The sequence below is a fragment of the Camelus ferus genome, chromosome 2 (genome assembly GCF_009834535.1).
Source record: "Camelus ferus isolate YT-003-E chromosome 2, BCGSAC_Cfer_1.0, whole genome shotgun sequence".
NCBI lineage: Eukaryota > Metazoa > Chordata > Mammalia > Artiodactyla > Camelidae > Camelus > Camelus ferus.
In genome coordinates this window covers 111,611,266-111,626,940 of record NC_045697.1, presented here as the reverse complement: position 1 = coordinate 111,626,940, position 15,675 = coordinate 111,611,266, and the positions used below count along the sequence as shown (strand labels likewise).

General features: G+C 43.2%; 1 protein-coding gene across 1 annotated transcript in view; it reads left to right on the top strand.

The window, feature by feature from the left end:
- The first annotated feature begins 3,613 nt into the window (after positions 1-3,613).
- KLHL2 (kelch like family member 2) overlaps positions 3,614-15,675 on the top strand; it is a 113,519-nt gene continuing 101,457 nt past the window's right edge. The window contains exon 1 of the mRNA XM_032465504.1: positions 3,614-3,788. Coding sequence (XP_032321395.1) covers positions 3,763-3,788 — 26 coding nt within the window. The 5' untranslated portion in view covers positions 3,614-3,762. The remainder of the gene's footprint in view (positions 3,789-15,675) is intronic.

The window sequence follows — 15,675 nt, the reverse complement described above, 5'->3', positions numbered from 1 at the left end:
ATTATGTGCACTAAGCTGATTCCAAATCAAAATAATAAAAGCAAAAACCTTAATTTAAAATGAGAAAAACAACTCAAGTGATACATTTTAGACTAACTCTTTAGGATAGAAAACAGGAGCTTTTAGAAGGTTTCCGTTGTCTTTAATGCCCCATTTTTGAATGAGTGATGCTTTTCATTCTTCCTACCTTTACACTGGAAGGAATTACAAAAACAGAATCTTAGAGTTTTATATTCTTTGGTGAAATTGAGTCTTTTCTTTACAGGAGCAATTCTCAGTTTCCAGACTCTTGCCATGTGATGTGCTTGTGTCTGTCCTATCATGTCATGAGTTCTACTGCACCATGTGATTTAAACACAATCAAAGTCATTTTTGCTACCAGCTACTGTCACAGACTTGTTCCTCTGCATGGTTCCATCTTCTTTACTGGTGATGTGTTCTGGTTTCTCATATTAGCTATAGGTTATGGTTACAAGCACAGCTAAGGAATTGTTCTATTTCGAAGTATAATAAATCCTGTAAGATCTCATCCCTGTGTGGGGGAGCGAAGACCTCATCTAAAGCATAGGTAGGTGATCAGAGCTAATGACCTGAGCAGGTCAAACACCTCAGCACATCGAGTTAGTTCCTGTGCCAAGGGAAATGGAGACAGGGGGTCCTTGGTGGAGTTGGGTAGCTGCCCCTAATCCTTTGTGTCCTTTACTTGAGAAAATGGTGAAACTGACATACAAAGGAAAACATATCAAAAGTTTTCTTCCCTACAGATGGATTTGTGTTCATCCTGTCAAACTTTTTTCTTTTTTCTTGTGGTTGGTGAGACAGGGTTAAGTGTTGAGGCTGCATCTGGCCAAGGACCAGCTTGGTGAAGTGACTTGGCCCACACAAAGATGCAAATGGAAACTTTGGCCTCATAAATGGCTACTGCTCTTAAGCAGGTCTGCTTATGTCTGAAAGCCAAAGGTCTGGTCACTGTCTTTTCAGAAAACCACCAAAGTGCTGTGTAGATTAACAACTTCAAATTGCTTCAAGATTCATAGATGAAGTTTGAGCTGTGGACCCAGCTCTTCAGCGTCTCTGCAGGGAGTGGAGTCAGGGCAGAGTATTGGATTAGGAATATGGACTGTCTTCAAATCTACCTGGTGGCCACCACACCAGGATACTACAGCTTGTGGGCTGTCATGTAACTCTTAGCAATGTTGAGCTGTATGTGGGTAAAAAGTACCCTCTCCCAGATGACTTATAAAGCTTACAAATTTAGGAATAGGTGTGAAAAAGAAAAGGTTTGAGTAGACATTTAGCAGGCTAGCTGACCTGGATCCCTTAAGAAGCAGAGATTTGTAATGGACAAAACTAATCCAGGCGAGGATGTGAAAGGGGTTATGGTTTGGAGTTGTGTGCCTACTTGTCAGATTGACATATCCTAACTTTTCAGCATTTACTTATACCAATAGCATCACTTGGGGTGGGAAGACACAAAAGCACTAGGAGAGTTTTATGATTTTGTTTTGTTTTTTCCTGAAAGCTTCTGAAATCGCTGATCAAACAGTCCTGCTCACTCTGCTTACACACAGAAGAAGGAAGTCTGGCCAAAGTTTTGATCAAACCTGTTAGTGTGTCTCTTGGGTCTAGCACTTGACCTCAATTCCTCGCTGAGTAAAGTATAACTGATGGTCATGGAAATGCGTAGAAATAATAATAGCAGTGAATACTTATCAAGTACTTCCATTATACACTTAGTGCTATATGCTTTAAATAGATTATTCTACGTAATTCTTACAATGACCTAATAAAGTAGGAAGTTTTATTACGGATCAGAATAAAATCTTCACTAACACTAAAGAAATAACTCAACAGATATGCCTTATACTTGAGGGATCAATAACGCCACCAGGTTAAACAGGGGTGAGCTCATGTTAAGGCATACTAGATATGGCCTTTGCCTGGAAGGCTTCAACAGGGCACCAAGACAGTTCCCCCGACGTTACTACTGCTCCTCCCCTGTCTCCTTCTCTAAATCCTCCTTATCTTATTGTCCTAGTGTTGGAGTGCCCTGGGGCTCACTTCTTGGTGCTTTCTTTTCTCTAGTTACATTATCTGGTTGATCTCAACCAGTCTTTAAATACCATCTACACGGCCATCTCCACTCCCAAGAGCCCAGACCAAAACCCTTGGGACCATCTTCCACTGCTTTTCCTCTCACACTCATACCTAATCTATCAGCAATTCTTTTTCTCTTCTTTTTTGCTTTATCTTGTCAGTAAAATCAGAATCTGACCAGTTCTCTTTCTTCAGTACATATATGGCTCATATAGCAGCCAGTCATCTTTAAAAAAATGTTTTTTATTATAAACCTTTCAAGACATACACATAGATACACATAAATAACTATCCCCATGCACTCATCACTCAGCGTCAAAAATTAATATTTTGTCCATCTTCTTTCTTCTATTCCCTACCCTCCCTTTTTTTTGGTAGAGAATTTTAGAACAAATCCCAGCAAAGTCGTCCTTTTAATGATCAGATCAAGCTGCTCACAACTTTTCATTGTTTCTCTTCTCAGGAAAAGCCAAATCTTTTTTGACGGCCTACCAGGCCTATGTGACCTGTCACCGCTTCCCCCACACCACCTCCTCTTACGGTATGCTGTCCTCACTCTGCCTCAGAGACCGTACAGGTTCTTAAATCTTAGCGGGCACCAGCATGCTCTGGAGGGCTTGTTATAGTTCAGGTTGCTGGGCCTCACCCGCAGAATTTCTGATTCAGCAGATCTGAACTGGGCCTGGAGAATTCGCATTTCTAACAAGTTCCCAGATGCTACTGCTGTTCAGCGGCCTAACTGGGGAACCATCAGTTTACACTGTACTATCCTGGTTCTTCGACGGCCAAGAGTCTTTGCACTGCTCTTCCCTCTGCCTGAGCACTCTTTGCATTACTCAAGTTTCGCTTTGTTCCATCTGTTTAAATGACATGGTTTGAGAGGCCTTTCCTGTAACCATTATTTAGCATCCGTCTCCTCGCCCCGGTTATTTTCTATCTTCACGGCAAGCATCGGGTTTGTCGTGTCCAGATGGACAGGTCCGCTGTCACGGAGACCTGGTTTTGCTCCGCATCCCGTCCAAGCGCCAAGACCTCTCCCCGCAGGTGCACCGAGCGGACCACAGCCTGAGCAGGGAGACCCCGGTCCCTGATTGGGACCCAGGACCGGCGAGTCATTTCTTCTTGTCTCAGTTTCTCCATCTGTAGAGCAAAGGTCGCGTACCCGCACTCCTTCTCCTCCCTGGGCTCAGGCTGGGAGAGAACGGAGCGAACGCGCGTGCGGAGCCGGGCAGTCAGTGGACGCTGACCGCCGGAAAGCCGCGCTTTCCGGCAGAACCACGCCCAGCGTCTCCAGCCCCGGAGTCCCGGAGGGCAGACCCACCCTAAGGAACCCACTCGGCGGCAGCAGGAAGGGGCGGCGCGGGGCGGGGCCTCGAGGGCGCGTCACACCCGGAAGTGCCCGCCTGCCGCCCCGCCCCCAGCAGCGCCGGCAGTCGGAGCGCACCCGCGGAGCGGGGCCGCCGAGCAGGGCTGGCGGAGCTGGGCAGCCTCGGGCGCCGGTGCTGGTGCGGGTTCAGGCGCGGGCGCGGGTGCAGAGCGGCGGCGGGCGGGCAGGCGCCCGGGCGAATGGGACGCGGCGCTGCGGGCGGGCGGGGCCGGCGTCCGCGGCTGGAATGGTGCTGGCGGCGGTGGGCGCCCGCGAGCTGAAGCCCGAGAGGAGCCGCCATGGAGACGCCGCCGCGGCCTCCCGCGTGAGTGATCGGACGGGTGGCGGGCGGGGCCGCTGCGGCCGGACCCGGCCGGGCGGCGGGCGGGGCGTCGCCGCGCGGGGTGTGGGGAGGGTCCTCCGCCGGCGAGCTGGAGCCCCGGGAGGGCCGAGCATCCGCGGGAAGGAGACGCGGGATGCGTGCGGGGCCGTCGGAAAAGGAAGCTGCAAAGTACAGACGCCGGTGGTGTGGAGAGGAATTCCTCTCAGCTTACCTGCTTCTCCGAATTCCTAGCAAAATTCTGTCAGAGAAGCTTGCACATCACTCTGAACGGGCCGCGGCTGTTTAGGGCATATGACCTCTTTTACCTGGCACTGCAGAAAATCGTGTTCGGAAATCACAGCATCTTCTGTTTCCCGGGCACCCTGGGCGAATTAGTAGTGTACGACATGCCAGGCACAGGTGTCTTTTTCCTTGGTACCTAAATACAGTCGAGACCACCTGCAACAAAATTGCTTCCAGAAATAACAACTGAGCGATTATGTGGAAGACATTGAAGATACTGCATTATTCAGTACAAGATTCTTTTTTAGCATTTTGTTAAAAGTCGACTCTAAATCCCCAGGAATTTTGGACATTTCAATTTTGATTTGCTTTCCTTAGTTTAACCTTTATGAAGGAAGAACGCTTTGAATCTGACTTTTGAAACCGCAAATACCGTTCTGAAGAATGGTGTACCTCTTCCTGACAGCTTATTTTTGGAGCTTTATCGTTTTCCGCTTAGATTTGACCAGCTTGATTCCATGGCATTTGTACCACACCAGCCTTTTGTGGTTATTTGGCAGAATGCCAGCCGAAATATAAATATTGGGCTTAGGCTGAATAATTTTTTGGTGTTGAGTCCTTTTAGGAGAGCTAATAGGATTCTGGAACTACAATTTCTAAAAGTGCCTTGCAGAAATTTTAGCTCGAGTGGAACAGATCATGGGGATCTAAGGAGTACATAGGACTCTTGAATTTACCCCCCTGGACTGGAGGAACAAGGGCTCAGTTCGGTTATGTTTTTCAGCAGGTTCAGGAAGGATCCTGAACGTCAAGGAAACGCGATGGTGGATTGTTCACTTCAGCAGTGGGAGCACAGCATCAGCACATGAGTTCTGTCTAGGCTCAGAGGCATGCAAGGCAGGAAACGTTACCTGTCCGTAGACAACTGGAAGTATTGAGAATATCCCGCATAGGATGTTATCTGTCGTAAACCTGCCCCTTTCATACCAGTTCCCTGCCACCCCCCTCGTCTTTTTTTTTTTTTTTTTTTTTTTACTTCTGGAGCAGAGGGAACTAAAGGAAAGAAAAGGGGGACATTAGAATGCAGGTGAAAAAAAGGGTGTGGAAAAGCAGGCTCTGGAGGGAAAGAGTAGAGATGTAGAAAATGATTTAAATATAAATAATTAAAAATAAAATAAATGGGTGTATGCAAATATCGATAAACTGAATCTAGACCAGATCAACTCATAATTTTGGTGTCCAGCACAGGTCTTTGGTACTGAGACGCCCTCAGTAGTGCTAGAACAGTGAGAGGCTGAGATGTAGTGGAAAGCCTGAATGCCAACAGGGATGGTAGAATAGTTAAAGAAAACAAAACAAAAAAAAAACAACTTTCAATCATGGGTGGCTAAATTTGGAGAAATTTTGTTTCTGTTCATTTAATAATAAATACAAATAAGTTTATTTGCATTTGGTCTATCTAGGACTAGCCCTAATCCTAGAACTCGTGATAGTGTTTTTTGCCTTTCTGTACATAAGAAATAGTTTTTCTTCCCATCCTTTTGTCTGTTTGCCTCCACTCTAATAACTTGTTTTTCCTTCCACGCCAAATCATGGGTGCCAGATTTGAGCGCTGGCAGTTCTTGGGGAGGGGAGCTTTTTCGAGTCTCACTGTGCTGGAACTAACTGGGCTAGGACAGAGGCCAGTGGCAGTTATTGAGAGGGATCAGTTTTTCATAAGGTTAGATTTTTAGCCTGAGCTTTAAGGCAAAGAAGATTGACTTGGACTTAAAAGTGCCTTGGATGATGTGGTTGGAAACAGGGACTCAGATCCTCTTTGTATGAGTGTCTGTTTATTAATTCATTTGTTCTGCAAATGTTTGAATGCCTGTCTCTGCCAAGCACTGAGTGTGATGCTTTTGCTTATGCTTCTGTCTTAATAGCCAGTTTTGCATTGTTTTCAAACCCCAACTTGCTCCCTGACAGCCTGTTTTACATTGTCTTGGAGGGATGGAGGGCTGCCTTGTTCTTTCAGGTGGGCTTGTTGAGATTAAGTTTTTTGATCTCTTCTGCTCTTTCCACTCCTTGCCTCCAAGTTCGCATCCTTTTTGACTCTCATGTTGATTGGCATTGGGCTTTATATCTCTGTTTATTGTTTTTTGCATCCTTGAGTATCAGTGATTTTTAGATTCTGTTACATTTTGGGGTCTGGGTAATATGAAGACCATAAGACATTAGCCTCTGATTGAATCTGAAAAGTGTGCAACTAAAATTATATGTAGGTTAGCAGAGGAGTCTCAGACAGTAAACTGAGATACAGGAAAGGAAATGTAAACTCATCAGCCCTGACCCCAGGAATGTTTTATACATTATAGTTTTTATAGTTATTTTTGTAAAGGATTTTCATAATTACTAAGTTGAGGGAAGACTCTAAGTATAGGACAGAGTGCATCTCTCTGACCTCCCCTCACGGCAGAGTTTCCTTGGCCTTCGTTTTCCTACTGGCCCTCTTTCACAAGTTGGCTTTCTCTCTACCAGCCTTGCTTTTCTGCTTTTCCTTCATGAAATTAAGTAAGTGTACCTCAGATATACAACCATATTTTTATTTTCAGTCGATTCCATGTCACTGGTGGCTCTTAAATGTCAGAGATGTTCAGCATAGGCAGACAAATGTCTTGTTGACTGTGTTCTAAGGGATTTAGGCAGTGCAGAATTGGTTGGATTAGAGTAGAGGTTCACATACTTTTGGATTTCACTTACTGTAAATTCAAACAAAACAAAAGTTGAAGTCTAACATAAAATTGCTACGTTTTATTTCGCCAAATAGAGAAAAAAATTGATAAAATAATTATCAAATATCATCATTCTTTTGTAAAAGAAAGGACATTTTAGTGTCCGTTTCCCAATACAAAGGACATAATCTCAGATTAAAGGATAGTTCTTAAGTTGAATGCGTTTAGTCTCATGAAAACTTACTACACTGTCCTCATTTCGTCACAGACCAATAAAAAGTTCATTGAAGCCTGACATTTGCAATTCACTGGACCAGATAAGCTTTAATGTTCATTCTAATTCTAAGATTCAATTACCATGAATTTGAAACCTTGTCACAGGTCACCCCAATATTCATTTGTTTGTCTTTTATAGGAATATATTCTTGTTTTTGTTTAGTCCCAAGTGTAAATTGGGCATCTCTCAGATCATAGGCAAATATCCTTAGTAATAGACAAAGACAGTTAAAATATTTAGGAGCAATAATGGCCTACAAGTTAATGTTGAAAAAAGACACATGAATCTGTGTGTGCTGAAGAAAGTGTCATATATAAGGAAAAATTTGAAGTGCATTTGGGAACATGAGAAGTGGATTCTAAAAATAAGTAGCAATTATGTATTAGTCTTACAGATTCTGAGTAATCACTCCTCCTTCTCCCACCAAATAGCCCTAAATCTCTTGTTTCTAATTTACATTTTCTCATGTACATAGTAGGCATGCAGTAAATATTAGTAAATGTGCTTTTGTGTGGGGTGACTGTAAATTTACCTAGCTGTGGCTGTAAACACCGAGAGTGTTTATGAAAACAGGTGAACGTCTTTCTTAAGATCAGGTGGAAGTTTCTTTCAAGGTGATAAAGAATGAAAATTGCCTTTCAGATGCTCTTCTATAGAATTCTGCCAGTCTTAATGTATTTACTGCTTATAATGGGGGAGTTTGGGTTTTTTATTCATATATATTGGGTGTCTGCTATGACTAGACTTAGGGAATATCTCAGAAAACAAAACAAAGTCCTTTTCCTCATGGTTGAAACTGAGAGTAAACAAATATATGATACAATTACTGTTACTTTGCATTGTGTTGCTTTCTTTCTCACATTTCAGGTTATGGGCATTTGCTAAAGTATTTTTTTGACTAGTTCTTTTCTCTGGTCCTGCCTTGAAAAACAAGCTCTTGCTTTCCATGACAATACCTTTTCATGGTTTCCCACTCTAGTTTTTAGGTGGTTAAATGTGATTTACTGTATTACTTTATCTCATTTAATTCTGTCAACAACCTACCTTATTAACAACCTCTCTTATTATTAGTTTTCAGAGGTTAAGTTACGTTCCTCAACTTATAAGTAGAGGAGCAACTGGGACTGTAATCTCTCTGTTGATTGCTTTTTTGGCTTACATGGCTTCTGTCTGTTGGCAGTAGCTGTTTCTCACAGATGCAGGCCTTGGCCACTTCTTCTCTTCAGCTATTAATCAGTAAGTTGTGGCTCCATCTGTATATCTTTTTTTTTTTTTAACTGAAGTACAGTCGATTACAATGTGTCAATTTCTGGTGTACAGCACAGTGTCCCAGTTGTGCATATACATACATATATTCATTTTCATGTTATTTTTCATTAAAGGTTATAACGAGATATTGAACATAGTTCCCTGTGTATAGAGAAGAAACTTCTTTTAAAATCTATTTTTATATATAATGGCTAACATTTGTAAATCTCAAACTCCCAAATTATCCCTTTCCACCCTGTTTCCCCAGTAATCATAAGATTCTTTACTATGTCTATGAGTCTGTTTCTGTTTTGTAGATGAGTTCATGGTGTCTTTTTTCTTTTTGAATTCCACATATAAGTGATATCATATGGTATTTTTCTTTCTCTTTCTGTCTTACTTCACTTAGAATGACATTCTCCAGGTCATCCATGTTGCTGTAAATGGCATTATTTTATTTTTTATGGCAGAGTAGTATTCCATTATATAAATATACCACAACTTCTTTATCCAGTCATCTTTTGATGGACATTTAGGTTGTTTTCATGTCTTGGCTATTGTAAATAGTGCTGCTATGAACATTGGGGTGCATGTATCTTTTCACATTAGAGTTCCCTCCACGTGTATACCCAGAAGTGGGATTGCTGGATCATATGGTAAGTCTATGTTTAGTATTTTGAGGACTCTCCAAACTGTTTTCCATAATGACTGCACCAAACTACATTTCCACTAACAGTGTAGGAGAGTTTCCTTTTCTCCACACCCTCTCCAGCATTTATCATTCATGGACTTTTGAATGATGCCATTCTGAATGGTGTGAGGTGATAACCTCATTGTAGTTTTGATTTGCATTTCTCTGATAATTAGTGATATTGAACATTTTTTCATATGCCTGTTGGCCATTTGTATGCCTTCACTGGAGCATTGTTTGTTTAGGTCTTCTGCCCATTTTTGGATTGGGTTGCTTGGTTTTTTCTTATTAAGTTGTATGAGCTGTTCATATATTCTGGAAATTAAGGCTTTGTCAGTTGCATCACTTGCAAATATTATCTCCCATTCCGTAAGTTGTCCTTTTGTTTTGCCTATGGTTTCCTTTGCTGTGCAAAAGCTTTTGAGTTTAATTAGGTCTCATTTGTTTATTTTTGCCCTTATTTCCATTGCCTGGGTAGACTGCCCTAGGGGAACGCTGCTAAGATTTATGTCAGAGAATGTTTTGCCTTTGTTTTCTTCTAGGAGATTTATCATGTCTTGTCCATCTGTATATCTTAAGTCTGGACTCTAGGTCTGTGCTTCAGTTTTGAATTTTGAGCTTCTTATAGAACACCTACTCTTAGCTCATACGTCAGATTCAAAATGTCTTAAACTGTGTTCGTAATCTTTTTCTTGAACTGACTTCCACTTGTAGCATCTCCACTTATTCAGTGGAATAATCATTCTTCCGGTCCTGGATACCCAAAGCCTTGTAATGGTCTTTGATTTCTCTTTCTCTCACCATCCTCCACATTTTATCAGCTCCCAGAACTGTACATTCTTGGTTTCAAGTGTCCATTCTGATTGCTGATACTCTGATGAAGAGCTTTCATCCCTGCTAACCTGAATTTTTCCTTCCGTTGAACTCTTGGCTATTCTCTCCCCACCTTTCAGTCCACCTACAATTTTGACCCTCCAACATCTAGAGTCAAGTCAAAGACTTACCACAACCAGATCTCTCAGCTAGGTAGTCTTGGCCCTCCATCATTTTGGCCTTACCTTATCTGTTGCAATCATTATGTGCCTTAACTTCCTAGGGTAACCTGTGCCTCATAAGGCAGGAGTCTCCAGCCTTTTCCTATCCAGTCCTCAGTTCAAACAGCTTAGAACTGCCCTGAGAACTAGTTGGAGCCCCATCCCCTTCATAGAGTCTTCCCTATTTACCCCAACTCCTTCTAGCTCCTCTTTGTACTCCTGCACTGTTTGTGATCGGTAGCCCTTAATCTTGCCTTTGAATACTGACTTCGTGCCATTCCCGGGTGGTTTCCAGTGTGCCTCCTGACTTAGCTGGTAACTGGAGAAGGCGCCCGTGTTCAGCCTCCTTTATACCCCTCACCCTGCTTAGCATTGGGCAATAGTGGGCACCCAGGCAGTGCTTACCTACTTGATTTATTCACAGGGGCGGTGGTGTGGAGTATAGCTAATAACTTAATTCAGCGTTGCAATTAAAACTGCGGAAGGCCAAGAAAATCCATAAAAGTTTAACTCCATGTTCAGTTTAGCGCTTTACCTCAACAGTTTTCTTAACTCTGCATTTATATTCACATAGTGTTCAGTGCCTGTACAGTTCCCTGAGGCAAGAAGGTGAGATATCATTATGTTTGACTTTCACCTTACATTTCATATTGGACATATTTGTGGAATGATGAAACCTTATCTTATAAGTACACAGCCAGAAGCCCGGAGAGACTAAGAGCCTAACCCAGGGTCACCTGGTCAGTGTTGGGCACAGGCCAGGACTGCGGTTCACATCTTCCAGCTGGTTCTGCTCCTCTTCCAGTGCCTTTTCACTCCAGTGCTGGGAAATGTAGCCCCATCAGCCGCATGGCCAAGTCGTATTGCTGCCCCCTTACCTGCCAGTGATGGCAATGCTGGGAAAAGTGGCAAAAGAAAGGTGAGAAATAGGAGTGATAAAAGACATGGAAATGCTAGAAATGGTTCCTCAACCTCCTCCTCCCTATTCGAGCGCCTCACAAGTGTCCCACTCTGACAGTGCTGTTCATTGTTTATAACAGAGTCTTTAAAATCAGACTGATGTTGCATAAGACATGCTTTTACCCTGGTCCCTCTCCTGCTAGTAGTCACTGTCAGGGACAGAAAGTGCCTGACTGTGCTCTGTTTGTCACGTAGGTGGGAGGGAACGCGGGAGAGGGAGCGGGTTGAACTGAAGCTGAGCTTTTTACAGCTCTATTGTTCTAGGATCAGAGCAGTTCCACTCCTGCTTTCATCACCTCTCCACCTCCGAGTCCCAGCCACCCCGTCCTGCCTGCTTCCCCACACGCCACGTCCTTGGGGAGGACAGGGTGGTGGGCAACGCCCCCTCCGCCGTCCGCTCTGGGGGGTGCAGGAGTCTGCTTTAACTGCTGAGCCGTTTTGGCAATTGGGTGTTTCCATCTTTTCTAGACATCTCCTTTCCAGCTCTGAGAAATTGGAGATGTAACTTTTAGCCACCCATGGACTTTACTAATGTATTCAGTGGCATTAATGTGATGTTGTCTGTAAGGTGTTCTGTGACTGGATAGGAGGATTTTTATCTCACAGGATGCTTCACACCCAATTCTAAAGCTCTGCAGACCGCAGGTATAATTCAAGTTCTTACATGTCTGTAGGGCAGACATGAACATTATTTGGTAATATGACCATATGTTCATAGATTACAGTTAGTCTGCTGGCTCTGTACCTAATAAAGGTTTAAATTCCAAACACTTGAACATTTGCAGAACATGTCTTTTTGCCTGTAACTAATTGCAAAAACTGAAAGCAAAACTCTACCACAAACCACAATGTTTCCAGTGGGGAAAGCCCTCTACTTTTACAACCTCTAAGTAGTGCGGTGGTTCTTTGGGTGAGATGAAGAATGCGAGAGTATTTGGTTGGGAAACTAGAGTGGCATGACAAGTATTCTGGGACTGGTTAAATCTCTACTTCCTATTTCCCGGACTCATTAGAGAAGCAATGTCAGTGTGGTAACCAGCTTCTGAATGCAAGTGCAGCTAGGAAGACAACGGAGAAAACACAAGGAATATAAAGCCATGGAGGGACTTCAGAGCAGCACAGCACAAATGGTGACTTTGAAAACACCAGCTGCTGACGTGAACTTGGCAGGAATTTGTGAGAAGTGGTGGGTGACTCATTGCAAGCAGGGGAGTCCTGCAGCTTTTGAGGTGAACAGGCAAAGGGAAGAGCAGAGATGGTGGCCACCCGGGGGCTGAGGATTTGTGTCCTGAATGTGAAAATGTCTAGTCCCCTGTTCAGTTTTGCAGCTGCCTCTTCACAGGACTTAGAGCATTGTTTTCGCCAGAATACTGTCAAAACATAAACAATCTCTATTTCCTAAAGTGTTTGTTCTCGATCTAAGATGATTGTCCTGTGGTGGGAGGTAAGTGGGCAGTGGGGCCTATTACATCACCCTCTTTCACAAAAAGTCTACCTAGCTGCCTTTTACCCCTACTCCTAGAGGTGCTGTCATTCTGTTATACCTAGACCTGTAAAAAGGGCTTGCCTGAATCCTCACGTGAAGAGGGATGGTTATGTGTAGTTTAAAAAAATTGCTTGGGTCATGTGTTCCTTTCCCCCTCCATTGGAAATCACTGTTCCAGAGCACTAAAATGCATCTAAAGAAACTGTGTTATTTCTAAGTTGTCCTCAGAATTTTTGCAGTAGGGTTAAATCTTTGCTTGGTGATGGCATCTTGACTGTTTGAAGGACGCAGCCCTTATTAGAGAGTTTGCTCCCTGAGAGTTCCGTTATTGGCAATTGAGTGTTCTTAGGCAGAGTTAAAAAGTTACCTGGTCTGAAAAGCCAACCTTGCCCACAGCTGGGAATTGGCAGAAGAGTCAGTTACGGAAGGAAGGCTTTAAGATTATCTGTTAGCAGTGTTCTGGGATCCAAACCCTTGAAAACCTCGGCTCCTGTAGAGTATGTTTTGTTAACAATAGGCTACTGGATAATTTAACACTGGTTATGGGATGTAGAGTTAGGGAAAGACTTAAAAGTGAAAGAACCTTAAAAAAGAATCTCCAGATATTTTAAAGAAGACAGTTCTCAGAATGAGAGCTTTTCTGGAAAAAACTAGCTCTTCACGTCACAAGGGAAGCAGGAAGAAGGTGTAACTGCACTTATGGTAACTTAAAACATAAACCTTTCTCTCCCACTTGGCTGTTTCCTGGTGTATGTTCATCTCCCACATCTGTAGTTTTAGACATGATGTGTCATTTTCTGGTACTCCGTTCTGCTTCTAAATGAGAGACCATCTGACACAAAATTACATAGCAATTGGAAAACTGTAGAAAGAACTTTATTGTTGAAAATGTAGACCAGTGACAGGGTGCTGCATTTGTAAGTGATTCTCAGTACAGAGAACACTTAAAAGAATGCAGTGTTATTTCTTGTTTATTCCTTTAAGCCTTTGAATGGAAGCTTTTCTTTGCAGAGTTTCTGGAGTACATCAGAAAAAGCAGGAACTAAAAATAGCTTTATGAATGCACCAGTATAGACGTTGCTTGTTGTATGATGACTGTCTAAAAGTTAATTCTTTAATGAAGGAAGTTGTAACTCTCAATTTCTTAAGCAAATATAAACACTCTTGACTCTTAATGACATTCTTTGTATGGCGGCGCTGCTTTTGCTTCCATTCTGAGCATTGAAAGGCCTTCTGTGATAATTTTACCAGTCCTCAATATTATATTTTCCCTCTGTGTAAACTTAAGTTATTAAACTTGAAGCAGATATAAATATCATTAACTTTCTACATATGTAGATATTCAGTGTTTCATGGTCAGAAATTTTGTGTTGGTTGCACATATCTACATAATCCCCCCCTTTCCGACTCTGTTCTTGATGAAAGGATGGTGGGAAATGGCATTATGGGGATGTGTCTTACAGTACACAGTGTTTCCCTAGTTCCCTCTACCAGCTCTTTTTCTTAAGCCAGGTGTAACTCATCCCCCTGTGCACACACACGTGCGTGCACGCGCACACACACACACACACACACACACACACACACACACACGGCCGCAGGGAGTAACGTGCACCATCCCATTCTCCCACTCCAGCTGTGGACCCACCCACTGGAGGCAGTGTCTTGTACTACTTCATTTGTAAGTTCCCTTTAAAAACTCAAGTGCTTGGGAAACAGGGACTGATATCCACATGTAGTACGCAGGCCCTGAAAGGATCAGGTGTCTCTCAGTGAGTGTTGATTCTGGGACTGGGGACACGAGCAAGGATAACTGCTATGGTTAATGCCAGGTTATCTTAATGTTTGAGTACCTGGGTTTCATGGCTTCCTGTACCACCTGTGTGACCCATAATTCCCACATTTCTGTCTCCCGCTAGACTTTTTCTCTCCAACTCTGGACTCTTATCCTTATCTGCTGATTTGACATCTTCACTTGGAACTCTGATATCTTAAAACCAACATGTGTGAAAACTGAGCTCTTGGTCCTTCTACCCCCAAAACTGGTTCTTTCTGCAGCCTCTCCCCATTCAGTTAATGGAAACTCAAACCTTCTAGCTGCTCGGGTCAAAAAACTTGGAGTTATTCTGACTCTCACTGACATGCCACATGCATTCTGTCAACAGATCTGGTCTAACACTGCCTTTGAAACATATCCAGAGCCCAGCCACTTCTCACCATGGCTCCTGCCTCCACTGCTGCTTCCCTGCCCTGAGCCACTGTCCTCTCCTCCTGCACAGCCCTCCTCAGTGGCTTCCTCCTTTCATCTCTGACCCGTATCGACTATTCTAACCCGGCAGTCAAGTGAGCCTTTGAAAACCTGAGTTGGATTGTGTCGCTCTTCTGCAGTGCCTCCCCATTTCACTCCGGGTACAAGCCACAGTCCTTACAACGTCCTCCAAGGTCCTATAATGATCGGCACTGCCCTCTCCCTGCAGCCCCAGCCCTGCCCCCATCCTGGAACACACGAGGTGCGTGCTGGCCTCGGCGCTGCTTATTCCATCCGTCTGGGCCTTCTCAGCTCTTAGTCCTAGTTCTAACCTCAGCCCTAGTCCTAGTTCTAACCTCAGCCCTCAGTTTGGTCTATCCATCACCCTCACCCCATACTCTCAACTCTCTTTACCTTGCCCTTTTTTCTTTTTTCCATGGTTCCTCTTTCCTAACGTGCCACCTACTCTGCTGCTCTGTTGTGTGAGTTGTCACCTCCACCCCCTGCCCCAGCTAGACTCCAAGGTCCGTGAGGACTGGACTTTTGTTTATTGATATATTCCAAGTGCCTAGACTGGTCCTGGGTACATAGTTGGCGGTCAAAAATTATTGGCTGAATAAATTAATAAAAGGATATTTTAAAAATGAATTATCCTTTTAGAAATGGGTAAGGAAAGGAAGCAGCGTGAAGGGAAATGGTGCAGTAAATAATGATACTTGCCTATTCTTTGTGTGATATATATATACAAGTATTTTCTTAGGATTAATTTTGTATCCCAATTTTTTAATTTAATAGCTCTATTAGGGTATAATTTACATGCCATAAAATTCACCCATTATAATTGTACAAGTCAGTGATTTTAGACAGTTTCTAGAGTTGTGCAACTGTCCTCAGAAAGTCCCCTTGTGTCTGTCCATATGCAGTTAATCCTCCTTCAATGGCATCCTGATTTTATTTGTTATTTTTTGGCTCCCAGGTCTCAAAAGAATAAT